This window comes from Protopterus annectens, chromosome 4.part0, assembly GCF_019279795.1.
Source record: "Protopterus annectens isolate FY-2018-M chromosome 4.part0, PAN1.0, whole genome shotgun sequence".
Taxonomy (NCBI): domain Eukaryota; kingdom Metazoa; phylum Chordata; order Ceratodontiformes; family Protopteridae; genus Protopterus; species Protopterus annectens.
In genome coordinates this window covers 931,741,135-931,767,432 of record NC_056733.1, presented here as the reverse complement: position 1 = coordinate 931,767,432, position 26,298 = coordinate 931,741,135, and the positions used below count along the sequence as shown (strand labels likewise).

Genomic DNA, 26,298 nt, shown 5'->3' with positions numbered 1-26,298 from the left:
TTGAATTTGGGAACTTGTAAGTAAGTGTTTAGAATTGAAAGGTCCAGAATTGGTCTCCAAGCATTTTCTTTCCTGGGTACTAGGAATAGTCTTGAGTAAAATCCTTGGTCTTGCTCTTGAGTTGGCACCCTTTGAATGGCTCTCATGGCCATGAGAGCTGTCATTTGTTTTTGAGCCTCTGCCCTTTGATTTTGTGGCAGGCTTGGCATTCCTCTTTTTTATTGGCAAGGTGTGAAAGTGGAATCTGTATCCTCGTAAAATTATGTCTAGGACCCATTTGTCCTTTGTGACCATGTGCCAATTGTCTACAAATAATGCTAGTTTCCCCCCCAGGGGGGCTGACAAGAGAGCTTTGTTTGGCCAGCTGAGGTGCAAGTCATTGAGTTTGCCTTCTGGTGGCTTGAGACCTGTCTTCTCCTCCCTTCTGGGTTGGAGTGGTCCATTGGCGAGGTTTATACTGAGCTTGTGGTTGTCCTCTGCCCCTTGGGCGCCTGTATTTACCCCTCTGAGGCTTGTCAGTGGCTGGAAAGGCCCAATTTTTGGTTGGCCAGTTTCTGCTGAAGTGAGGGGGTTGGACCTGCAGGAAATCTTTGACTGTCTGCACTGATTTTACCTTATCTTCCATTTTCTTTAAAACTTCTTCTGCTTTAACACCAAAAAGAACATCCTGCTGCAAGGGAGCATCTAGTAGTTTTACTTTAATATGTTCAGGCAGACTTTGTTCCTTTAACCAGGCATGTCTACATATAACTGAACCAGTGACCGCTGCTCTGCAGGAGGCCTCCAAAGAATCAAACCCACATTGTAAGGTATGTTTGCCCACCTGCTCGGTGGCGTGCAACAAATCCTGTACTTCTTTCAATTCAGATTGTTGAGGAAGGGTTGTTATCTTTTGTTTTAACTGAGAGATCAGAAATTGCTGATACTTAAGCATATGAAATTGACAGTTTAGAGCTCTCATAGCTAAAGTGGCTGAAGTGTAAACCTTTTCCCCCCATCTGTCTAGTGCTCTTGAATCCCTTTCAGAAGGTACTGGATTTTTAGCCATGGAAGCCTTAGCCCCCTTGGGACCCTGGGAGATAGTCTCTGGGTCAGCTACTGGGCTTTTGTACAGGAATTTATGGGAATCAGGTACTCTGTAGTATCTGTCAGGCTTGGCCGTGGCAGGAGGCAAAGAGTCAGGGTTGAAACTGGATTCTAAATAAACATCATCCACAATGTCCAAAACAGGAGGGATGGCTAGAGGTCTGTGTTGGGGAACAAAAAGAAACTCTCCGAGCCTTTTCTTGGAATCAGAGTAATCCTGACCTTCCCAGTGAAAATGTTCCCTCATAGTGTGTAAAGTTTCCCCAAAAGAGTAATCTTCTGGAGGGGAAGCTGAGGGAATAGAGTCCTCAGCATCAGAATCTTCATAAGGAGAGAAGGAATAGTCTTGGTCTTCAGAGGAATCCGAAGAAATAGACAGTTGTTCAGAGGAAGCAGATTCTTCCTCTTGTCTAGGCCTTTGGTCAGGAGGAGGCTGGGAACCCCTGATAAGAGAAATCAGATCTTCAGCCATCTTGAGCATCTGTTTCTTAGGCATAGGGCCTTGAAAAGGAGACTGAAGTGAAGCTTTTTTCGATTTGGAAGGAGTCTTCGGTTTGGAAAACGTTTTGACTGCAAGAGTCGTCGGACTGAAAACACCTTCAGAAAGCGAAGGTGTTTCAGAAGTACCAGTGTACTTGGGAGGTAAGTCGTCGGTAGGGCCTGAAGTAAAAGGCTGCGTCGGCCTAGTACATTCCGTCAAGATTGACGTAGCGGTCTCGGGTTCCTCAACTGCGGTAGTCAGAGGCTGCGTCAGAGCCTCACTGATAACCAGAGACTGGATCAACCGAGGCCTCGGAATCGGGCTTAGGCCTGGGCTGTCTATCTTTATCCCTGCGCTTTTTGTGCACGCCGGTAGTCGGTAGCTCCGACGGCATGTTATAATTAAATTTTCTGCCAAAAAAGTGTCGTGCGAAATCAAATCGTCTTTTAATAGTGCGTTTATTAAATCTAGCACAAAAACGACAAGAAGTGACGTTGTGATCAGGGCCTAGGCAGGGTATACAATAAGAATGAAAATCCTTATGAGGTATTTGCTTCTCACAAGAAATACAATTGTTAACTTTTTCTGACATCGGTCTGAGGCAAGAAAAGTTTCCCCAACGGGGTACTTAGCTTTATAGAAGACTTCGGTCTGAAACTCGAATTCGAAAATCTCAGGAGTCGGCCGACCGGCACTTGCGAACTGCTTCTGCTTCGGGGACCGCGCGGCAAGAAAGACTGAAGAAAATGGTGTCGGTTGCAATATATGTACCCCTGGCGCACTGACGTCAGGGATGAGGTGACAGCAACCGACGTCGGACCAAGACTTTAGAAATCCGGCCGACTGCTGGACCGCCTGACGACAGGATAACCCAAGTGTGATGACTGCAGCAGGGTAACACGAACATCCTCTGATAGTTGGGAGCGATGCAGTTTTAATGTTGGTGCTGAGAAAACTGGGGACCAGTACCAGGGAGGTGACAAAGCTGGATTCAAAGAAAGGGTTTGAGACAAGGAAGCAAAGGAAAGAGAACTCCAGGAGGGCAATGCTGAAGCCACCCCAATGTGAGGCAGCATTGCAGCTGCATTATATGGAGCCTGACAAGAGGAAGCATGGGGATAGTGGAGGCCATAAACCCCAGATTCCTGAGAAATTCCGTCTGTGGTACAGGATAGAGGAAGAAGAGACTTCTTTCTTGGGAGCAGTAAGAAAAGCCAACATGGGAATGGTTTGAATCCTACAAACCAAGAAAAATATGGTCCTAGGAGGGCGTAATCCCCAACTTTTTGAGATTGATGGTGAAACTCAGACTTTGTAAAAGATAGTGATAAAGTGAAGATCCTGTAACATACTACAGGGAGAAGGAACATAAATAAGAAGGTCATCTACATAAGGGACTATCTATGCTCCTTAAAGTCTGCAAAAGGCAATGACAGGAGTGAGGCAACTGGTGAATACCCCTGTGGCAGTAGAAAGGCCAAAGGACAGTGCAGAGAATGGAAAATAACAGAAAGAAACAGAGAAACAAAATTTCCTGCACAGAGGGTGGGGATGTGAAGATATGCATCCTTGAGGTCTAGAAGACCAAGAAGACCTTGGAGAGAAGAAGAAAAAGTCTGAAGAGACAGTATTCTGAAAGAAGGGACCTTCAGAAAACTGTACTCCAAGTCCCTTCCTATTGCGGAACCAAATCTCCTGGAGTAAAAACCTCTTCCCACTTGGGTGGGTGGAAAAGTTTGGTGTCCTGATCCAGAAGAGACTGCAAAACCTCTGGGAAGCGAGAGAGTTGGTCTGGAGGAGGCTGTTGAATGCCTGGAAAAAAAAAGGGGGGGGGGGGTCCATATCATGAAATACCTCTGATGAAAGACAGATGGCATCCAAGAGTCTAAGGTGATCTGTTGCCAATTTGGGATAAACAAGGAGACCTGGCCAAAATGAAGATAAAGCAACATGTAAAATATAAACAGGCTTGTCCTGAAAGGAAGGTTTCTGAGATGTAGGAGCCTGAGTGGACTTAGCAGGAGGAATATGCCTGAACCACTTCCTCCCTTTGGGAAGTTGACAAGTCTGCCTACGAATAAAGGCAGATTTAGAATGGTAAGTTCTCTGAAATTTGGGTATAGGGGAGATGCTCGAGTTCCTGCATGGCCTTAACATTTCAGCTGCAGCTGTCCCCAAGATTTTTATCAAGAGGAGCATCCGAAGTTTGGCTTTAATATCATCAGGAAAGGCCAGAAGAGAAAGCCAAGAATAATGCCTCATCACTGAACCAAAAGCAGAATCCCTGGAACAGGAATCACCAGCATCATAAATACATTATATGGAGTAACGAGTGACCTGGGAAGTAAACCCAAGCAGGGAAAGAGCTGAAGCTTTCCCTTCTAAATCAGATAGATCAAATAAAACTAACTACCTGAGAAAAGGCAGCCAAGACATACCTGGTCATGTGGGTTTGATAAGAGCCTGAAATGACAGGGTGACAGTAGTATATACTTTTTTACCCAACCTTTCCATAGCTTTACTATCCTTATCAGAGGAAAGGAGCTTAGAAGAAGGCAAAAGTTTAGAAGACTTAACGGATGAGAGTGAAACCACAGAAGGGTCAGCAGAAGGACATTTAAACAAAAATTTGCAGTCCACAGGCTCCTTATAGAACCCATCGGGGCTTTGAGTCAGGAGCTACAGAGGCAGCAGAGAAGTGTCCAAAAGTGCTGTCAGCACAGGAGGAACTGCAGATGGCTCAGGAGACTCCATTGTAGAAACTCAAAATCTCTTTTGGATGTCAGAGACATGGGAGCAGTCCCACTTAAGTTACTCCATCAAACGAGCAATAGTATTCTCAAAAGTTAACTCTTCCAAGGGGGAATTCAACTCAAAGAATCCCTTCCTCTGAGTCACTGTCTAGAGGAGAAGGAATTTGAGATGAATATGCAAAGGATTCCTCCCCAGAATCTAGGTCCTCACAGTAATCTGGTTCCCTTGTCCTCTTAAAAGGCATGGACTAAGGGTCAACAAAAATGCCAGCTGACATACTGAAACATGAGCAAACACTTCCAACAACATTGTCACCAAAATGGAACACACAAGAAACAGAAGTTATGTAGTCACCATAATGTTCCATCTGTGCTATCCATTTTCATTCTTCCTAAACATGTGAGTTCAGATCTGATCCTCAGATCAGATTTGAACACTTACTACAGCTCGTGGCTACTGCAAACTCTTAAGCTCCTCCCTTACCCATAATGCTTTAGTCTCCCTCCATATCTCAGATCTTGTTTGCTACATTTTACTGATAAATAACAATGTAACAAATAATAGTTATATGAGAAACCACTACCTGGGAGCTCAAAAAAAGAGGAACTATGGTTCCCATGGTATCTTCTTATTCTTCCAGAAGTCATAAATAAAAGGTAGGGGGTTGGAAAGAGGGGAGTTGAGTAAGAATGAAAATGGACAATACAGACAGAACATTATGGTGCGTACATAACTTCTTTATCTGACGATGTCAATTTTCATTTATTCCTCAACATCTGGGGGAGTCCCCAGCTACTTGAATCCAGAGAAGACTCTAAGAAAGGATATTCCTGAGTAATGTTGAGCCAAAGGCTGCCCTTCCCTTAGACACCAGATCAACTTTGTAATGAATAATAAAAGTATGAGGAGTAGCCCAAGTAGCTGCAGAAGAAATATTGTCCTTGGACGATCTGGATAGAAATACTGAAATGGTTGCCATAGATTTAACTGAATGAGCCCTCAAGGTTTTTAGCAAAGACAAACCCAGCTTGTTGTAGGCAAAGGAAATGCAATCAATTAGCCACTTAGCTAAAGTTGCTTTGATAACTGGCTTTCCCAATCTTGATTCTGAAGAAGAGACAAATAATTGAACTGATTTTCTGAGTTTTTCAATTTTACGCAGTTAGAAATATAATTGTCTGCGAACATCCAACAAGTGTAAAATGTATTCTCCTTTGAGAAATTTGGGAAAAAAACTGGGAGACTGATAGATTGATTAATGTTGGATTGTGACACCACTTTAGTAAGAAAGGATGGATTGGTTCATAAGGACATCCTATCTTTATGAAAAATTAAATAAGGAGGTTTAGAAGATGAGGTCTGAAATTCTGAAACTCTCCTAGCCAATGTTATGGCTACCAAAAATAGTGTTCCAAATTAAAACTTTAATTCACACCTCGCGTTCGGTTCAAATGGCGACTGAGTCAGGCCTTGTAAGAGTAAATTCAAATCCCATGGTGGACTAGGATCTTTAAAGAAAGGTCTCAGTAAAAAGGTTCCTTTTATAAATGCCTTACAATGTCATAAGGAAGATAAGGTAGGACCGTTAACTCCTATATGAAAATTAGAAATGGCAGCTAATTGTACTTTAACCATTGAAAGACTAGCATCTTCATTAAAAATAGTAGCCAAAAATTCAAGAACTTTGGGTACTGGCACTGAAAAGGGGTTGATGCCTTTCTGTTGTGTCCAAAAACAAATCTTTTCCATTTAGTTTTGTAAATCTTCCTAGTGGAAACTTTGTGGAAAGAGAAACAAATGTGACGGACAGGGGAAGACGGACAGAGTTGTCTAGCTATGAATGGAACTGAAGAAACCATGTGGTTAACTTTAGGCCCGAAATGTCTGGGTGAATCATGTCTGTTGGGTGACACAGAAAGTCTGGAATTGGGTCCAGGATCCAAGGCCAAAGGAGGGGGAACCAAATCTGACGAGGCCAATAAGAGGCAACAAAGATGATCGTGCTCTTCAAGCAAGATGCTTTCTGAAGAAACCTGGGGATTAGAGGAGATGGGGGAGGGGGGGGCCAATCATGGAGGAGAGCATCTCTCTGTGACTTCCCCAGTGGGGCTATCAGGGCAAAGAATCTGCTGCAACTGTCATTGAGGGGAGATGCAAAGAGTTGGCAGCACTGCTAGCCCCACTGGTGGGATACCATCTCCGCAATTTTCCTGTTGAGACCACTAATGAGGCAATAAGATGGACCTACTCAACATGTCTGCTATCAAGCTAGATTTCCCAGGAATGCGCATTGCTATCAAAAATCGATAGGATAAGATTGCCCACTGACATACCCTCAGAGCTTCTGGACATAAGGGGTAAGATCTCGTTCCTCCTTGTTTGTTGATGTGCCAGAGCACTGACATACTGTCAGTCTGAATCGCAATAGACCTTGAAGGGAGAGAGTCTTGGAAGGCCTGCAATGCTACAAGAACTGCTCTCATTTCTAGGACACTGATATGCATGTTGGCTTCTTCTGGGGACCAGGTGCCTTGGACTGTTTTTCCCAAGAAATACCCCCCCCCAACCAAACTGGAATGAGTCTATGATCACTATGGCCCTGGGCTGCAAAATACAAAAGGGCAGCCTTACAAACTTTGTTCTGAGCAAATAGTTATTTTGACCTGGAAGGAATAAGGCTGGTAAAGAATAGACCACCGAGTCGCCAGGGTCCGTTGAAGAATGCTCATATGGTATCTTGCCACTGGAATTATGGCAGCAGGCATCAACCCTGAAAAGCCTGTAGAATCAGTCTGACAGTGATGAATTTTGCATTATCTTTTGAACTTGAAACTGAATCATTTGTACCCTTGGCAAGGGAAGAGAGGCTGTCACTGATACCGTATTGAACAAGGCTTCTAAGAATTCTAGCATTTCAGATGATTCTAGTTGAGATTTGTTGAGACTGACTGTAATACCTAGGTAAGGCACAATTGGAGTATATAATCTCTTGCTCTGATCAGTAGATACCTGGTCAGAGAGGTTATGAGACAGTTGTCCAAATAAGGAAACACCTGGAATCCGTGCAGTCTCAAGTGAGCTACCACTACTGCCATGTATTTGGGGAACACACCTGAAGCTGTGTTGAGGCCAAAGTGAAGTGCTCTGAACTGGTAATGACTGGCTCCCAGCCAGAAGTGAAGACATCTTCTGGATCGCCTGTTTTATGTGGTAGTACATATCTTGAAGATCTACTGAGCACATCCAATCATCCTTGTGCAGGAAAGGCTAAATGGACTGAACTGTGACCATCTGGAACTTTGTATACTGAATCGATTTATTCAGATTACGGATATTCAAAACTGGTGTCAAGTCTGCTGTTTTCTTGGGAACTAAAAATAATATTAATTTCTGGATTCTCTATGGTCTAGAGGGGACCTCTTGGATTACTCTTTTCTAGCAGCTTTTCTATTTCCAGGGCTGCTGTTTTCCTCCGACTTGGTGGAACATCGGGAATTCTGTTTACTGATGAAAGAGGATGTAGGGAAAAGAAAATTGTATAACCTGTGGAAATAATCCTGTGCACCCATTTATCTTTTTTAATGTCTAACCAGGCTCTCTCTTGCAGGGATAGACTACTTCCAACTGCCTCCAAAGGTGGACAATTGGGCCTCATTTCAGGAGCGCTCATAAGGTCCATCAGAAAACGAACCTCTGGACCCCTGGCTCCTCTGCTGAGCGGGCAGCATCTTCCATTTGAGTTCAACCTTCTGCCCTTGGGGGAACTATCTCCATCATGGAAAAGACCCTGGGACTCTCTAAACCACATTTTTCGACCACATAATTGATTCTTAGAAAAGGTTCTTTGAGGAGTCGAAAAACATACTCCTACGACAGACATGGTGTTACCATCTTGCTCACATCTGGAGTGTGTGTCTTTAACTTTAAGACCAAACAAAGAACCTCCATTCAAAGGGTGCACTGATGAAGGAAGACTTGAAGGGCTCCGTGAAATCACAAAGACACATCCAAGCATGTCTCCTAATGAAAATACCTGAACCTGCTGCCCATGAGGTACCTTCAGCTTCATGTGAAATGAGCCTCATGGACGAATTTGAGGAGGACTGTAGGGCAGTCAACTGTGAAGCAATAGAAGTCTGTGCCTTGGCAGTTATTGCTCCTGAGAGGGATTTGCAGAGTTCTTTAATCAAATCCCTCTGAAGTCTGGTGCAGTGCTCCAAATAATTCAGTGATCCGAGTGTGAAAGTCGCTGAAGCATAAATATGCTTCACAAATCTGCTCAACTCCATAGATTCCTTGTTAGGAAAGGTGAACAGATAAACTCTGCTCTGCGAGTTCTTTCTTTGCGGCCAATGCTATGACCATGGCATCTATTGATACTCCTTTGCTCCAGAACTCTCTTCCCATCAGTGGTGCCTGGATCCTATCTGGTATCTTAGGCATCAGCTCAACAGAATCAGGTTCATTCCATGGCCGCTGAGAGATCAAATCAATTAGTTCATTGGCGGGCAGAGTCATACAGAAAGTACATGGGCTAAACCCAAATGCCTCCAGGAATACTGATTCCTCTTGGGAAAGGTTATCGGTAGACCAACCACCCCTGTGCTCAAGGATCTCTAAATTGTCCACAAAGGAGACACTGTCAGGTGGTGATCTTGGGGACACTTCCCGTTCATCAAAATTGGTATCTTCCGTGACAGACTCCTGAAGGTAGTCTAAGTGCCTCCTCTTGCACCTTCATTTCCTACGGACTTTGTTGGAATGCTCCAGAGAAGTATCGGAAGACATATGTATATCCTGCTGGGTAGCCTGGAGACTTTGGTTTGGCTGTTCCTGTGGAGTAAAGTGTTGAGGCTTAAGGCACAAAGACATGTGGGATCCAGAAGAAGGATCTCAGGGGTAGAATCGTCTGTCCTGTAGAACAGGACACTCTCTCGATTACCTCAAAAGCAGAATGTCCCAGGAGAAAGACTCCAACAGAGCAGACATGCTTTGGGACTGTCAGTTCCCATCCCAGGGAAAAGCTGGAGCCGAGCTGTCTAATGCAGAGACTCCGAGGTGGTGAGACAGCTCTGGAGTCGACTCTACCACCATGGATCTGGCAATGACACTTCGGCTCAGAATCTCATCCCGTACCGACACACTCAGATCCAGTCAGAGAAGGTATCTGAGCCGAAGACATGACAATCTTCAGATCTAATACAGACGGTCCTGGAAAACTCAGACCCAACGGCTCCTAAGTCGAAGAAAAAGATTAGAGGAGGAGCCAAAATGGGTGGAGTAATACTTGTAAAGGTGTCCGAACCAGAAATGGTAGGAGCCAGGAGAAATCCCATTTGAATCTGTGCCAACAGAACCTTCCTCATCATTCTATCCACATCTGCCTTTGTAACTTGTGGAGGAACGGGAAGATGAGACCACTGAAAGAGACCTAGAGTGACATCTCTCTAACAACCGGGAGGGGAGCAGAGAGGACACCGGCTTAAGAGAGGATGCATACAGAGTCCGGGAGTGCTTTTTGGCTCTGAAAGAACCGGATCTAGTGATGAGTCAGACCTTGTAGGATCTGAGGATTTGGTCTTCGAATTAGGGCATTTCAAGATTTTTCAGGCTGCCTCAGAGGACAGATTGGAAGACATGAAGGAAGATCCAGAAGATTCTGGTTCGTGCTTTCTGGACTCTTTCTTATCTGCCCCGGAGGGCTGAGCTCCAGCCAGTGACTTTGAAAAATATGACGGAAGAAGCCCTTTTAAAATCAATTTATTCTTCCAGTCAGTCAAAGTTCTGGGGTCAAAGGCCTTGCAGATGTCATAAGATACCTTTAAATGGTCAGGGCCTACACAATATAAGCAGGAATCATGGGTATCAGATAGAGGGATCTTATGTCCACAGTCTCAGCATTTCTTGAAACCCAAAGGTTTTTCAGACATTTTAAATAGCCAATCAGAAAATAAGCACTGAGGATTCTCAAGATGACAGGCTGCACTCCACGGCTACTCTGAGCTTGAATCGCAAAGGCGATACTAACTTAAAAAATAACCACACAAAGATTGAATTCGAGCTGATGAACTCAGTTTAGCCAGACAAACTTCCAAGTCAATTTAAGAGAATAAAGCCAGTCCTTGATTTACGATCTCAGATTTTCCTATTTAAAAAGTTTAATAAAACCACTAAAGTCTTTCTTTTGGTTTTCAAAAGCTTTATTTTTGAAGAATGTCCAACATAGATAGGGGAGCGCTGTGGCAAAAATCTCTTATTTTTATTTCAGTTGTCTTGTAACAACTACTCCACAGACAGTCGGGGTATTTCTACTTTGTACAGCATCAGCACATGTAAATATGGATATAAAAACTCTATTTTCATTGGTTGACAGAGATCTGAGTGGGAATGCTAGGTCATGTTTCAAGCTATTTTAATAGGCACCCTAGTATTCTGTCAGGGCCACTGATGCCATATTTCTATCTTTAGAGAGTACAGTGATGCCCTGTTCTTTTGTGACAACAGGAAAAGGAATGGCAGCGGGTATTTCAGGAGTAGTAACAAGAGGTGATGAGAGGGTGAAATCTGAGCTGAATTTATTGGCCAGCAGGTCTGCTGTTTCTTCTGGGTGAGTATAGGTAGTGCCATCTACAACTAACTCAGCACATTGGTGAGGGTTTCCCTTAAGACTTTGGACAGAACAAAAACTGCTTTGTGGTTTTACTTTGCTTGGGAGGCTATTTTATTCTTGTATTTAGCTTTTAAAGACTTGACTAGTTTCCTAATTTGCCTGTTGAGACTAATGAGGGATTTTTTCTCGGTTATGCACCCTACCACTTATTTCTAGACAGGAGTTTTTTACTTCTCTTGTACAGTCTATTTATGCCAGGGGGTTCACTAGGGGGGCCTGTTTTTCCAGCTAAACCTGGGTTTAGTTTGGTTAGGCATTGCCGTTTCTATGCAGTTAAGTGGTTGTATAGGGCAATCGTGTAAACTTCTGCACAGGCCTCCGTGTTTAGGGGTTAGGGAGAGCTTAATAGAAAGTAATTTGCCTTGGAAAAATTCTTTAGGGTTTCAGAGTCCGTAACTACCATTACATTTATTTAAAAGGAGACCAATTTATGAGCCGATGTTACCAATGAGGACATTATGCTGTGGGGGAGGGGGGACTTTGGCAATGCTCACCCATGTTTATGAGTACTATGTCGAGGATAGTTGAGCCCCTAATGAGAGTGCAGACCAGCTGTTCCAGGGCAACGGTATTGATAAAGTCCAGGAATAATGCATGTTAGTGGTCATGTACGTTTCTCCGTTTATGGAGGTATAGTTAAAATTGTTGGGCTGAATGGTAAGCGAGTCTAGTAACTTCCAGTATGGGAAGTGCTTTTTATTGTAACTGGTTCGGGACCTGTAGACAGAGATGATATGGTGGGGGATTTTGCCTATGGTCAGCTGGACATGAGAGTAGCACAAGTGAGTCATCCTGCTTGACCAATCTGGAGATGGGATTGTTTTGTTTATATAAATGGAAACACGTCCTACTCTTATTTTCTCCTTTTCAGAGGGTGGTCTGAATGTGTGATAGGCATTATAGCCTTGCAATGATGGTGTGCTTTCCGCAGCCTTGAACCACATCTCTGTAACTGCACAAACTTCAGTATTTTCCAGGGCGAAGACAGCTTCCAGGGAGTCCAGTTTCTTGTTATGACTCCTAGCACTGAGCAGTAGTACCTTCAGCTTGGCATTAGAAGTTGTTGTTACGTTGGTAGGTCTGTTGGTTTGGCAATGCCTAAAAAGGCACTATGGAGGGTGGCTAATGCCTTGGCCAGTATTCAAAAGTCCATCGGTAACAGGTGTAGAGCATCTCTGGTGAAGCAGCGTGGTCTGTCGATCATGTTATCCCAAGCTGACAAAAACTGTATACCCTTGGAATGACACCAGTAGCCAAGCCAATTATTGAAGTTAATTATGTTCTCTTTGTACTGTGGTATCATTCTTGGTGGTTGTAGAATGTTGCTCAATGCGAGGCTCATACCAGCGTGCAAAAAGAAGTTATGTACCTACCATAACATTCCAAGTTAGTTGTCTTCTTCTTGCCTTCTTTCTTGCTAGTTGGGTTCGGAGCCGATCCTTGGCTCCGACTCAGCCATCTTCAAAAGCTCGAGAGCTGCTTACTGGCTCGAGGCCCCCCTATATCCCAAGATGCCTGGCGCTAGATACCCAGATCTCGTTTGTCAAGTCTAACTGCAGACATAACAATAAAGGAATCCTATCCTAGAATATATAAATCCTACCGGAGAGACTACTATTCAGAAAGGAATAGCCAGAGAAGACTCAGCCAGTGAAAAATCAAGAACAACTCTTCTCGGTCCACTAGGATAGGGGGATGGAGGGTGGGACGCAAGAAAGAAGGCGAGAAGAAGACAACTAACATGGAACGTTATGGTAGGTACATAACTTTTTTATGTTAAGTTGTCTATCTCGCCTTCATTTTTGCTGGTTGGGACAGCGTCCCTAGCACCTAAAATCCTGGGTGGCTCATCGGAAAAAACTCTTCAGAACAGTGGAACCAAAATCAGCTCTGCGCCTGGAAACCAAATCCAACTTGTAATGCGAGATGAAAGTATGTGGGTTGGCCCATGTAGCCGCAGCGCAAATAGATTTCATATGCAACCTAGCCTGAAAGGCCACCGAAGTAGCTAAAGCTCTGGTGAAGTGACCTTTTGGTTTAACTGGCAATTCTTTATTCCTCAGTTGATATATGAAAGTGATGATAGAAGTCAACCACCTGGATAAGGTTACTTTGGAGACTGAAGACCTTGTTTACCTACTGCATACGACATGAAAAGTTGATCTGATTTTCTAATGTCCTTGGTTCTATGCAAATAAAAGCGTAGCTGCCTGTGAACATCTAACTGATGCAACTTATATTCTGCCCTGTTGGAATGGTTAGGGAAAAACACAGGAAGGTCTATGGACTGATTCAAGTTACTCTCTGAAGAGACCATAGGAAGGAAGGATGGATTAGTCCTAAGAGCAACCCTGTCATTGTGGAACACAAGGTATGGGGGACGAATAGAAAGAGCCTGTAGTTCCGAAACTCTTCTGGCTGAAGTAATAGCTACCAGAAAAAGGGTTTTGCAAGATAAGAACTTCAATGAACAAGAAGCTGCAGGTTCGAAAGGGGGCAAAATTAGAGAAGCTAAAATCAAATTTAGATCCCATGGTGGTGGAGGATCTCTCACTGGGGGCCTGAGCAGAGTGGTTCCTTTGAGAAAGGCTTTACACAGCTTTTGAGAGATGATATTGATTTCCGACAGGCCAATGTGAAAATTTGAAATTGCAGCTAACTGAACTCCAATTGTAGTGGAAGCGGACCCAGCATGGAAGAGTTCCGCAAGAAATTCCAAAATGTAGTGTACAGGGGCTGAAAAGGGGTCTATACTTTTAGCCTCTGCCCAGGAAGAAAAACGTTTTCACTTACTAGCGTAAGTTTTTCCAGTCATAGACTTGTGATATGACAAAATGATTTCACGCACAGAGGGGGAGATATCTGGAAGCCTGGCCAAAGTTGGAAGTGGAGCAAACAAGCCGTGAGCTGGACAGAGCATAGGGATTGGTGCAGCCTGCCCGATTGATGAATCAGGAGGTCTGGAACTAGGTCCAGAATCCAAGGCTGCTCGAGAAGATAGTGATGCAGGAATGGAAACCATATTTGTTGAGGCCAGTAAGGAGCAATGAGGATCATTTTACAGCCCAATACGGTAGCTTTCTGAATTAGCTTCGGGATTAGGGAAAAAGGAGGGAATGCATAAAGAAGTCCCTGAGGCCAATCGTGAACTAGAGCGCCTCTGGGGGAGTGCCCTGGAAGTGGAAGGAGAGAGAAGAAATTGCTGCACTTGCTGTTGAAGGGAGTTGCAAAAAGGTCGCAGCAAGGTTGGCCCCATTTGCAGAAGATTTGGTCTGCAACTACCTGGTTCAGAGACCACTCGTGAGGCATGAGAATTGCTCTGCTCAGTCTGTCTGCTATGACGTTGGACCTCCCAGGGATGTGCGTTGCAATCAGAAACCGTTGGGAAGAGATCGCCCACTGCCAAAGTCTGAGTGCTTCTCAACATAGGGGGTAGGACCTGGTTCCGCCCTGCTTGTTGATGTACCACACTACAGACATATTGTCCGTTTGAATTGCAATGGTCCCGGTAGGAAGAGAGTCCTGAAGAGCCTGCAACGCTTAGAGCACAGCCCTCATCTCTAAGACATGTATGTGCAGATGGTACTCTTGAGGTTGCCAGGTGCCTTGGACTGTTCTGCCCTGATAATGCCCCCCCAACCTGATCAGGGAGGCGTCCGTGGTCACCGTAGCAACTGGAGGGGGGAGAACAAATGGTCTGCCGTGGAGCACTGATGTGGAGACCATCCACCATGCAAGGTGCTTCTTCCATGCTTGTGTGATCATAATCATGTAAGACATGGGAAGCTGCTGGAAGGACCATTGGGTGAAAAGAAGCCACTGGAGGATCCTCATATGAAAACGAGCTAGAGACAAGTACGATCGCTGCTGCCATGAGACCCAGAGTTTGAAGGACAAACCTGGCTTGAATTCTTTTGCATGCTAATAAAATCTTCACATGCTGACGAATCACTAACACCCCGTCTGGTGGGAGGCTCGCTAACATGTCTTTGGTATTTAAATTTGCGCCTATAAAGGTGATAGATTGACAGGGCGACAATGCAGACTTTTCGAAATTTATTGTGATACCTAGTCTGGAGCAAGTGTCGATAGTGCAGTCCATGGCTCGCAGAAGGTGATGCCTGGTGGTAGCAGTGAGGAGCCAGTCGTCGAGATATGGAAACACCTGGAATCCTTGCCGTCTCAGGTGAGCGGTAACTACTGCCATACATTTGGTAAACCACCCTGGGGGCTGTGGTGAGACCAAAGGGCAGAGCTCTGAACTGATAATGGCTGGCTCCCAACCGGAAGCGAAGGAATCTTCGGGAGAGTCTATCCATTTTGATGTGGTAGTACGCATCCTGAAGATCTATAGAGCACATCAAATTGTTCTGACCCAGGAAGGGCAAAATGGACTGTAGCGTGACCATCCGGAACTTCGTTTTTTGTACAGACCTGTTCAGTCTGCCGAGATCCAGAATGGGTCTCCAGTCCCGTCTTTTTTGGTACCAAAAAGAACCTTGAGTAAATTCCGGATCCTTGTTGGTCTGCTGGGACTTGCTGGATGGCCCTTTTTCTTAGCAGTTTTGAGACTTCTTGAACTGCTTGGTCCCGTAGATTGGGTGGAACGTCTGGAAGGGACTTGTTTGATCTTAAGGGGCGCAAACAAAGGGAATTCTGTAGCCTCCGGATATGACGGGCTGTACCCATTTGTCTTGGCCAAGGCTCCTGAGAGCACCCCGGCACTATCAGGTTTTACCTCATATCATGCGTTCCGGCCCAAAAACCTGGACCGTACCACAAAAGGAGGGGGTGTATCCATATTCATCAAGGATACCCACACCTCCAGGCTGGTGGCAACTCACGAAGCATCAGAGACTATTCAGGTGCAATTAACCATAGGCAAAACTGCTCTACAGTTTGTAGCATGTTACAGGCCACCCTCTCAAACTCAGGAACCCCACACAGCCTTCCTGAAGACACTGGAGAGTATAAATGTCTCTTCAAACACCATCATATTGGGTGACTTCAACTACCCGAACATAGACTGGGAACATTACTCAAGCCCCAATACCCTAGCCCAAAGGTTCCTGGAGTTCATAAACTCAAATGCTATGGAACAACTTGTCACCATTCCCACAAGAGGTGAAAATATACTAGACCTGATCATCACAAACATGGGGACAAAATGCTCCACACCGGAAGTATATCCCTCATTGGTGAGATCAGACCATAAACTAATCTCACTGGAGATCCACATCCCGCCCGCACCCCCAACAAAAGACCACAGTGAAGAACTTCTCAAAAGCCAACTTCACACTTCTTAAGACTGGTGTGGTATCCTTCAAGGCCCCTGAGCCATTGGAAACCACAACCCACGCTGCTGAATCCCTTACAAATGCTTTCTACGAGCACCTCCAGGATTGCATGGATCAAGCAATCCCAAATAAAATCAAGACCCTTTCCACCAAAGGCAAGCGCCCGATCTGGTGGACCCCAGCCATAAACAAACTTTACAACAAGAGGAGAAAGCTACTACAAGATAGAGCAAAATCCCTAAAAGGGAAGGCATCTCTGATCAATACTAGTAAAAAACTACGATCACTCATAAAATCATCCAAGGCCAACTTTGAGAGAAAAATCGCCAAGTACTCAAAAGACAATCATAAGGCCTTCTTTAGCTATGTTAGAAATCTGGGTGGAAACTCCCAGATATGCTCAGAATTAGTCCAAAATGATACAAAAATCGCAGAACCCACAGACATTGCAAACATACTGGCAGACAGGTTCAGTGAAAATTTCCCCCCCCCCCCAAAAGGAGAAATATCTATCCCAGCAGAGTGTAGCCTCCCAATCATCTCAAATGCCCAGGTGAGAGCTGCTCTCTCTAAAGCTAAAAACACAGCATCAATGGGACCGGATGGTGTCCCCGGCTGTGTGCTACACGAACTCAATGAGGAACTAAACCCACACATAAGGCTGTTGTTTAATCTTAGCCTTACCACAGGATACGTACCCAAAGAGTGGTGTACGGCAACTGTGGTCCCACTCCACAAAGGCGGTGCTTCTACGGACCCTGGTAATTACCGCCCCATAAGCTTAACAAGCCTGGTCTGCAAAGCTATGGAGAGGATCATAATGGAACTCATAAATAAAGACATAGGGGACCTACAGACATTGGATCCTACCCAATTCGGCTTTGTCAAGGGCAGATCATGCCTCTTGAACTTGGTCGACTTTTTTGAAACAGTCACCAAGGCCACTGATGAGGGTAAGGCAGTTCACACAGCCTACCTTAACCTTGCAAAAGCTTTCGACACAATACCCCACTCGGGTATCATAGAAAAGCTCACCAGCTTAAATGTAAACCCATATGTCACAAGATGGGTTGCAAACTGGCTCAAGGACAGAACCCACAGGGTTAGAGTTGCTGGTGCCATGTCAGACTCCAAGCCGGTCACAAGCGGTGTCCCACAGGGCTCAGTCCTGGGCCCCCTCTTGTTCGGCATCTACTTTTCAGAAGTGCAGGCAAACATAGGAGGATTGTGGCTGACAAAGTTTGCAGATGACTGCAAACTGGGCCATAGTTGAAAATCCATCAGACACACATATCCTTCAGAGAGGTCTCATAGAAACGGATAACTGGTGCCAGAGCCATGGCCTTAAGCTAAACGCCAAAAAATGTATAGTCATACCCTTTGGTAAAAACGAGGTAACCCCAAGTTACCACATAGGTGGCAATCCATTAAGCACAGAAGAGGTTATCAGGGACCTGGGGACCCAAGTTGACAGTAACCTTTCTTTTGACACTCACATTGCCAAAGTGGTTAGGAGGACCTTCTACATTGCCCACCTGATTATGAAGGGATTCACATCCAGATCAAGGGAGGTCATTGTTCCCCTGTACTCTTCACTTATCAGACCAATGATTGAGTACAATGCCCCATTCGGAATGTATCTTACCAGACACCTGCAGCAATTGGAAAGACCCCAAAAGTTCCTCACCAAAAGGATAAAGGGGCTCAAAAATATGCCATATGCTGCCCGACTGAAGAAACTCCAGCTCTATTAATTTGCATACCGTCTGCTCAGAGGTGACCTGTGCCTGACATACAAGGCCATGTCCAACCCGGAATTAATGGACATGCTCCACCTCAAAAAATCCAAATCCACCAGAGCCACAAGAGCAAGAGACTTAAACCTCAACACGGATATAAATAGGACGTGCTGGAGGGACAGATTCATCACCCAGAGATTCCCTATGCTGTGGAACAGAATCCCGGTCCATGTGAGACAGAGCACCTCGCTGGCTCTGTTCAAGAGGAATCTTGACCAGTGGATGGGAGATCGTAGGTTTATCCCGGGGATCATCTCTGTATCACTGCTGGACAGAGGCACGGCAAACTAATGGGTATAGTATTCTTCAACCTAAGGGGTGGTGAAAGCCACACAACTCTGGCTAGGCTTATAAATGCCCTAGGGCAGATAGCCTAGTATGAACCTATGAACCTATTGTGTTATGTCTTGCCAGGCTCTTTGGTACAGCGATAATCTTCCCCCGACTGCCTCCAGAGGTGGGCAGCCGGGCAACCCTTCAGGGATGCTGGAAGGGCTTCTCAGAGAAAGATTCTCTGCTGCCCCAATTTTGCGGACCCCCTCTGCCACGAGGGCGGCGTCTGTTATTGTTCCCTCCTCTGCCCCCGGATGGGAACTCACCACGTGTGTCCGGCAAGGCTCCTTGGGATTTCTGGAACCACATCATTCCACTCTTTTGACCCTTAGGATAGGGTCTGGAAGGAGTGGAAAAACGGACTCCTACGGCAGAGAGAGTCTTGCCTTCCTGCTCACACCTGGTAAGGGTATCCTTCACCTGTGATCCAAAGAGAAAGGAACCATCAAAAGGGGTGTTGGTGGTGAAAGACGCTCTGTAAGGTTCCGCAAAGTTACATAGCCGCATCCAAGCGTGCCTCCTTAGGGCCACGCCTGTGCCTGCGGCTCTACTCGCACCATCAGCTGCATACGAAATGAGCCTCATGGAGGAGTTTACCATTGAATTACGAGTCGCCAGCTGGGAGGCTGCCTTAGCCTGGGCCCCCTCAGCTGATGGATCTTGAAGGGTATCTCCAAGCTCTTTCAGGATATCCCTCTGAAGACGGGTAAAGTGGCACAGGTAATTCAAGGACTGCATGGAAAATGTCGCTGAAGAGAACATCCGCTTCCCATATCTGTCCATTGTCCTGGACTCCTTGTTAGGGGGATGGACAGATGAAGTTTCAGCCAACTCCTTCTTTGGGGCCGCCACTACCACAATGGCATCAACGGGGGTACCTTTGGTCAAGAACTATTTGTCCTGCGGTGCAGTAATGAATTTGACAGGTCTTCTCGGGGTTCCACTGTGTCTGGAGCCGTCCACGCCTTCTGAGCCACCACAGACATCAGTGGGTCGAAAGGCGGAGACACCCAGGAGGTGGAAGGTCGGGATCCAAATGTATACAGGAATACCGACTCATCCTCGGAAGGGCTTAGGGCAGTCCAGTTCTCCCTCTGCCTAAGCATCTGAAGGATGTCTGAGAAGGAGACATCTTCAGAGGGGGATCTTGGGGACCAGTCCGACTCCTCTAAGTCGGTATCCGATGTGATAGACACGGGGGAGTCAACGTGCTTCCTCTTGCATTTCCTCTTGCGAGGTGGCTCCTCTGAATGATCAGGGGAAGCCTCGGAAGAGGAGGATACACCCTAGGGGGTGTCCTGGAGAGCTGGATCCACACGCTTGGGGTCTGGAAGACGGACAGAGGCTGACGCAGGCACCCTAGGGGGAGGAGCCAATGGGGTCGATCGTGGGACTGACTCGGGGGCCAGTACACTCCTCATCACCTCAAAGCCGTCCCTGCCCAGCCGCAGAGAGGGCCCCGGTTCCGAAGAAACCAGAACCCCTCCCCGCACCGAGGGGGACGGCCCCGAGGCAGATGTGGGAGCCGAGCTCATCTGAGCCGAAGCCCCGAGGGGGAGAACGGGGTCGGACAAGGGTCCGATGCCACTCGCCCCCTCAGAGCTGACGAGGGAGTCTTGGCACCCAGATCCCTCCAGGGAAGGTACCATGGAAGGCATCTGAGCCGACGACAAAACCGAAGGAAAGGGTATCGGAGCAGACGGTTCCACAACTCGGACCCCAATGAACTCCGGCTCCGAGCTCATAGGATGAGTCAGAGGAGGAATATCTACAGTGGATGGAGCAGACACCTGATTGGAGGGGGGGGGGGGTGTACAACATTTTGGCTAGGGCCTGCGATTTTAACAGCCTACTGACCACTCTTTCCAAGTCATGGTCCGAAAGTCTAGAGGACCGAGAAGAGTGGGATGAGCGATGACTACGAGCTGATTGGAGCAGTGGTGACTTCGGAGCCGATCGTATCGACTCCAGATAAGGAGACCTGGATCTTTTTCGACTCTCAGACGGCTCCGAGGAACATGTCGGAGCCGACTGGGAGGGAGGAACATTGGTTTCAGCCGGAGCAGAGAAGGATTGTTTGGCTTCACCCAACGACGGCTCCGAACTGGGAGCCAAAGGTTTAGGTGGCCTGGAAGATTTCAAGGGTTGAGCCTTTGCCGGTGAATCTTGAGGTTTAAGCAAATCCCTCAGAATCAATTTGTTTTTGTGCTCCTGCAGTACTCTTGGACTGAAAGCATGGCAAATTGAGCAAGAGTCCTGCAGGTGCACGGCGCCCAGACAATAAACACAAGAAGTGTGACCATCTGTCAGAGACATCTTCTGACAGCATGAGTCACACTTCTTGAATCCGGACGGTTAAGGATCCTTGGACATCCTGGAAGAAAACCAAGGACAAGAAACACACACAGAAGGTTAAGTACTAACCACTAAAAAACTGCAGACTACAGTTACTACAACCATAAAACTACAAGCAGTACTACAAACTATAGATAACTATTACTAAACACTAACAGTGATACTAAGAAAATTTTTATATACATTATATATATATATATATATATATATATATATATATATATATATATATATATATATATATATATATATATATTTTAAGGAAGATAGGAAGAAAAGGTTATCCTCTAACCAAAACGGAAAACCTTTCTGAGGTAAGGAAAGGGAGAGAAGGGGGGAGGGGAAACTCTCTAACTTAAACGAGTTTCTTGGGGAAAAGTAATCGGAAACTAGAAAAAACTAACTCCAATACAACAGTCTAATCTAACGACTAATTCTACACTAAAACTGACCATTTTGACAAGGAAAATACAATAATAATAAAGTTTTATATGACCTGAGCCAGTAGAACAACCTCTCAGCAGAAGCGGCAAACGAGATCTGGGTATCTAGCGCCAGGCATCATGGGATATAGGGGAGCCTCGAGCCAGTAAGCAGCTCTCGAGCTTTTGAAGATGGCCGAGTCGGAGCCGAGGATTGCTCCGAACCCAACCAGCAAGAATGAAGGCGAGATAGACAACTTAACATCATGTATTCTGAGAGTTCCATCATATCTCTCTTCATGTAGTCCAGGGAGTTATGTCTCAGGTCATTCACACCCACATGGACTATGACTGAGTCATACTTATAATTGTGGTGTGTAGTGGTTGGTGTTGATTTGGTTTTGGTTGCAGTGGTTTCTAACAGCATCATACGGAAGGCCTTTGAGGTTTTGGCAAGTTACTTGTGAGTACCTCTTCATAGTGGGTTTGTGTGTCAAGGCCTTATTTAGTGAGAGGAACAATGTGCATGTGCTTACAACCTGCTTGTCATTTGGTCTGTCAGTATGTGAGAGTCGTGTCTCAATTTTCATTATAGCTAAACTCAATAAACTAGGCATAAATCCCTACGTCACAAGATGGGTTGCCAACTGGCTCACTGACAGAACCCACACTTAAAAGCTGCAGACTCCAAATCTGACCGCAAACCAGTGACAAGTGGAGTACCACAGGGTTCCGTCTTGGGACTGCTCCTGTTTGGTATCTACTTCTCTGAAGTACAAGCTAACACAGAAGGCCTCTGGCTAATGAAGTTCGCAGATGACTGCAAACTAGGAGCCATAGTCAAGTCCCCAAAGGATGTGAACATCCTACAGAAGGGCCTCTCTGAGACAGATGCCTGGTGTCAGAGCCATGGCCTCAAGCTCAATGCCAAAAAGTGCAGTGTCATCCCCTTTGGTAAAAACTCTGTACCCCTGAATTACCACATAGGCAGCAATCTACTTAACACCGAATGCGTGATAAGAGACCTTTGGACCCAGGTGGACAGTAGTCTCTCCTTTGATAGTCACATCGCCACAGTAGTCAGGAAGTCCTTCTACATGGCACACCTCATCATAAAAGGGTTCTCATCCAGGAAAAAAGAGGTCAACGTTCCCCTCTACTTGACACTCATTAGACCCACTATAGAGTACAACGCCCCTTTTGGAATGTATCTCACAAGACATCTGCAGCAGCTGGAAAGGCCACAGAAGTACCTCACAAAGAGGATTACTGGACTCAAACAAATGCCCTACACTGACCGCCTCAAAAAACTCCAGCTTTACTCCGTAGCATATCGCCTACTCAGAGGTGATCTCTGCCTAACATATAAAGCTATGTCAAACCCAGAGCTGTTGGACAAGCTACACCTAAAGAAATCCCAATCCCTCCAAGCTACACGCTCTAGGGACCTAAACCTTGTCACCACAATAAACAGGACATGCTGAAGGGATGGATTCCTATCCCAGAGATTTCCCATACTCTGGAACAGGCTACCCATCTATGTCAAGCAAAGTTCTTCATTAGCACTCTTCAAGAAAAATCTTGATGAGTGGATGGGAAATAGGAAATACACCCCGAGGATCACTTCTGTCTCTCTGCTCGACAGTGGCACAGGAAAATAAGTTTCTTGGGTGGCGTAAGCCAGGGAACCTTGTTGGCTAGGCTTACGTAGGCCCTTGGGCCGATAGCCTAGTACCTACCTATGAACTACATCTCTCGAATACTGTGTGTGTTTGTTTCAGGATTAAGTGATCATCAGTATACATGAGACAATTGCTACATTGCCCCAGAATGCCCATGTTCATCATGCTGGCCACAGAAATAACAGGAAAGTCCTTACCTATGTTTTTTTTTTATTGTGGGTTGGAAGATTTAACTGGACTGGGATGACAGCACCCGGACTAAGAATGGGTGCTTATACTCAGTGTGAACTGCAGCTATCCAACAAGGTGATGCTAGTCTGTGTGCAACTCAGATGTTCCTAGAGCAGCAGAGGGACTGGGGAAGGTTGCACAGATAGTTATTCTAATGGAAATTTTAACTTGGGAGCATTTGCGTCTATACAGGGCACTGCTAACCACCACTGAGTGGATAGCAGCTTATTGCAAGCATTGGGCTTATATAGAATCAGGACAAGTTTTACAACATCAAGGCCTACACACCAATCAGGAAAACACACAATAAGCTTTCAGCCAGCAACCTCCAACTCTGATAGGTTTGCTATGGCACACTACTTGCAGACGAATGCAGTCAGAAAACCCCTCTTACTGTAAAAATGCTGGTTTTAGAGTTAGGGAAACCACACAATCTAGACACTACAGTCCTGTAAAACTAGCAGACACAATGTAATTAAGTCCTACAGCAGCAATGGAAACAGTTCAGCTTTGAAGCTCTACTAAAATGTGAGAAATGTAACAAATACAGGAATCTTACGAAATACAGTAACAATAATCAGCAGAAATGCAAAATGAAACTTAATTTTATTATTTTAGCAGTGCTGCAGATTCTCTAACTCGGATGAAGTAACCAAACCAAGAGCACCTCTGAGGAACTGAGCACAAACCTACACAGACACTGGGCTTATATACAATCAGAAAAACAAGTTTTACAACAGCAAGGCCTACAGACCAATCAGGCGTGCTTGCTGAAGTTGACAGATGTACAAAATAAGACAAAACAGAGCTATTCTCTTCAGGCCCAACAAGGCAGAGCTGTAAACTCCTACCACTCGTCCAACACTGAGAAGGGCTCAACGGCCTCTTTAAGCAGTGAAGTTAGGGTCTGGTCATTAAAGAAAGCCAACACTGTTAAGTGACTATGAAGAAAAAAATGCAGAAGCTCTAGAACATTTTCAAGAACTTAAGGTGTAATCTCACACCTACCACTAAAAGGAAAGACTCAAAAAGGGTAAATCTACCTTCTTTTTTATTAATAGTCATACAATGATGATGATAATGACGATAACACAAAAATGCAACGCAGACCACTGGAAAGCTGCAAAGAATTCCTCTCCAAAGGTACACATACTGGAAAAGCTTTGCAATAAATGCCATGTTTAATGAACTTCAAAGAGGATCTGAGCAGCTCCGACTAAGCAGGGATACAAGAAATACACTGCAATGCACCTCCCTTCCACAACACATACCTTCACCACAAATGCTACTGATTCAGCTTCTGTGTAGAGTATATTAAATTGAGAATAACCTTCAAACAGCTACCCATGTTGTGGAACAATTTAACTGCTGTGTATATACTGGGAACATATTTAACATCTTTCTGCATCTACCCCTGCTACAACAAATTCTGTCACATGACTAGGGATGCATAAATGTAGGGTAGTTGCAGAATAGATGATTTTACCAGCCAATAAAGTTACTGGAAAACCTACACTGGGGGCAGTTTGGAGAGGCAGGTAGTTGTTTTACAGTCAGATGCTGAGCTGACCATCACTATGTAATCAGAGAATGACAGTGTATAAAAAAAGCTTCCCTTTGGGGGAGCAAAGTATTTGACTTACATACTTTCAAAAGTGTGTTTCAAATTAGCCAGCCTTCCATGCCAGTCTCACAGTTGATTCAGTCGCCTGGGATCCTTCTAGAACCTCCAGAAGAACAACATAGTGCACTCCCTCCTGTTTCCCTTTCCTAAGGACAGTAAATGGTAACATCCCATAAAACTGTTACACAAGTGCAGCTCCTCAAAAAGGAGGGCTACGATCAAATCCAGTACAGAAAAGGGATGTGGTAACACAGCACTGTTTTGTTCGTCATCTAAAAGTGAATAATACCATCAAAGGACAGTTAGTTACAGTAGAGAGAATACCAATCACACATCTACAATGGGCTGCTGGCTAATGGCAGACTACAAGGAATTCCTCCTGTTAAACCAAGGAAGAATTTTTCAAGATGCCACTAAAAATCTATATTCCAGGACAGGCCTCAATTTTGTTTCTGCATTTTGTTAAGTCATACCTCTCCCAGGACACATCTATTGGCTTTACAGAGCCATAACACTGGTACCTCGTCTCAGACTCCACAGAACCCCTCACAGCTTTATTTCATAGGACAAGATGTCCTGATTACACACTTATAAGATGACGCAGCACTTGATCTGAAGTCCACATATACAGAGAATACATTCAGGTTGCATATTTGCTGAAGTTCAGCTTCTGGCCATGGCAGTAATATAAAATAGAACTTCTGGAGCAATCAAAACCAAAAGGTACATAATAATAAACTACAGCAAATGTCTTTAAAAGGGTAGGCAAACCAAGTGGAACAGGAACAGCTTTCACTTCTCTGTAAGAACTGAAGAATGATTTGGAAATTATCTAAGCATACAATTTGCAAAATACACGATGGCAGTGAGTGCATTTCAATTGAAAGTGTTAGTACCAAAAGACCGTTTCCTTCAGCATCTTAAGAAGCTGATTAGTAAGTAATTGGAAGAAGTATAGCCCTGCGGTTGAGGGTAATGCAGTAAACCAACTACTATATTACAATAATCAAACGGCATTTAATATTCCTACAGAATAATACGTAGTGCATTTATCAAGCTGTAGAATGTGTGCAGTATATCTATCAAACATACCAAGATTTTGTCGTACTTCTGCCAAGGGCTGTTGATAATACTCCACAACTGCTCTGTCACCTCCTTCTTGGACAGGAGAGTACAATATCCCAACGCCAAGTCATAATCCACAACACGACAGTTAAACACCTGAGGAAACGATGCAAACACATCTGAAAGATGTCAATGTTTTAAAAAGCATGCTCATGAAGGTCATGCCAAGTGTTGTGCACATTGAACTTATTTCTTAAATTCTAAGCTTTAAGACCTCAACATTTTCACAGCAACCATTACCAGACAAGTTAGAAGTGAAAAAAGTCAGTCATCACTAAAGGTTAAATATCAGCCATCTACAACTGCAGAAAACTGCTAGTATTACTCACCATAACTAGGTATCCGTGTTGTTCATTTTCATTTTTCTTTAACAAATGGGTTATGGATCCAATCCTTGAACCTGCCTCGGCCACATACTTCAGACTTTGGAGCAAACTCC

The 26,298-nt window shown here is 45.0% G+C and overlaps 1 protein-coding gene across 1 annotated transcript in view; it reads right to left on the bottom strand.

Annotated features, from left to right (window-relative positions):
- KNTC1 (kinetochore associated 1) overlaps nt 1-26,298 on the bottom strand; it is a 3,090,908-nt gene that overhangs the window by 1,288,930 nt on the left and 1,775,680 nt on the right. The window contains exon 41 of the mRNA XM_044068909.1: nt 25,827-25,955. Coding sequence (XP_043924844.1) covers nt 25,827-25,955 — 129 coding nt within the window. The remainder of the gene's footprint in view (nt 1-25,826; nt 25,956-26,298) is intronic.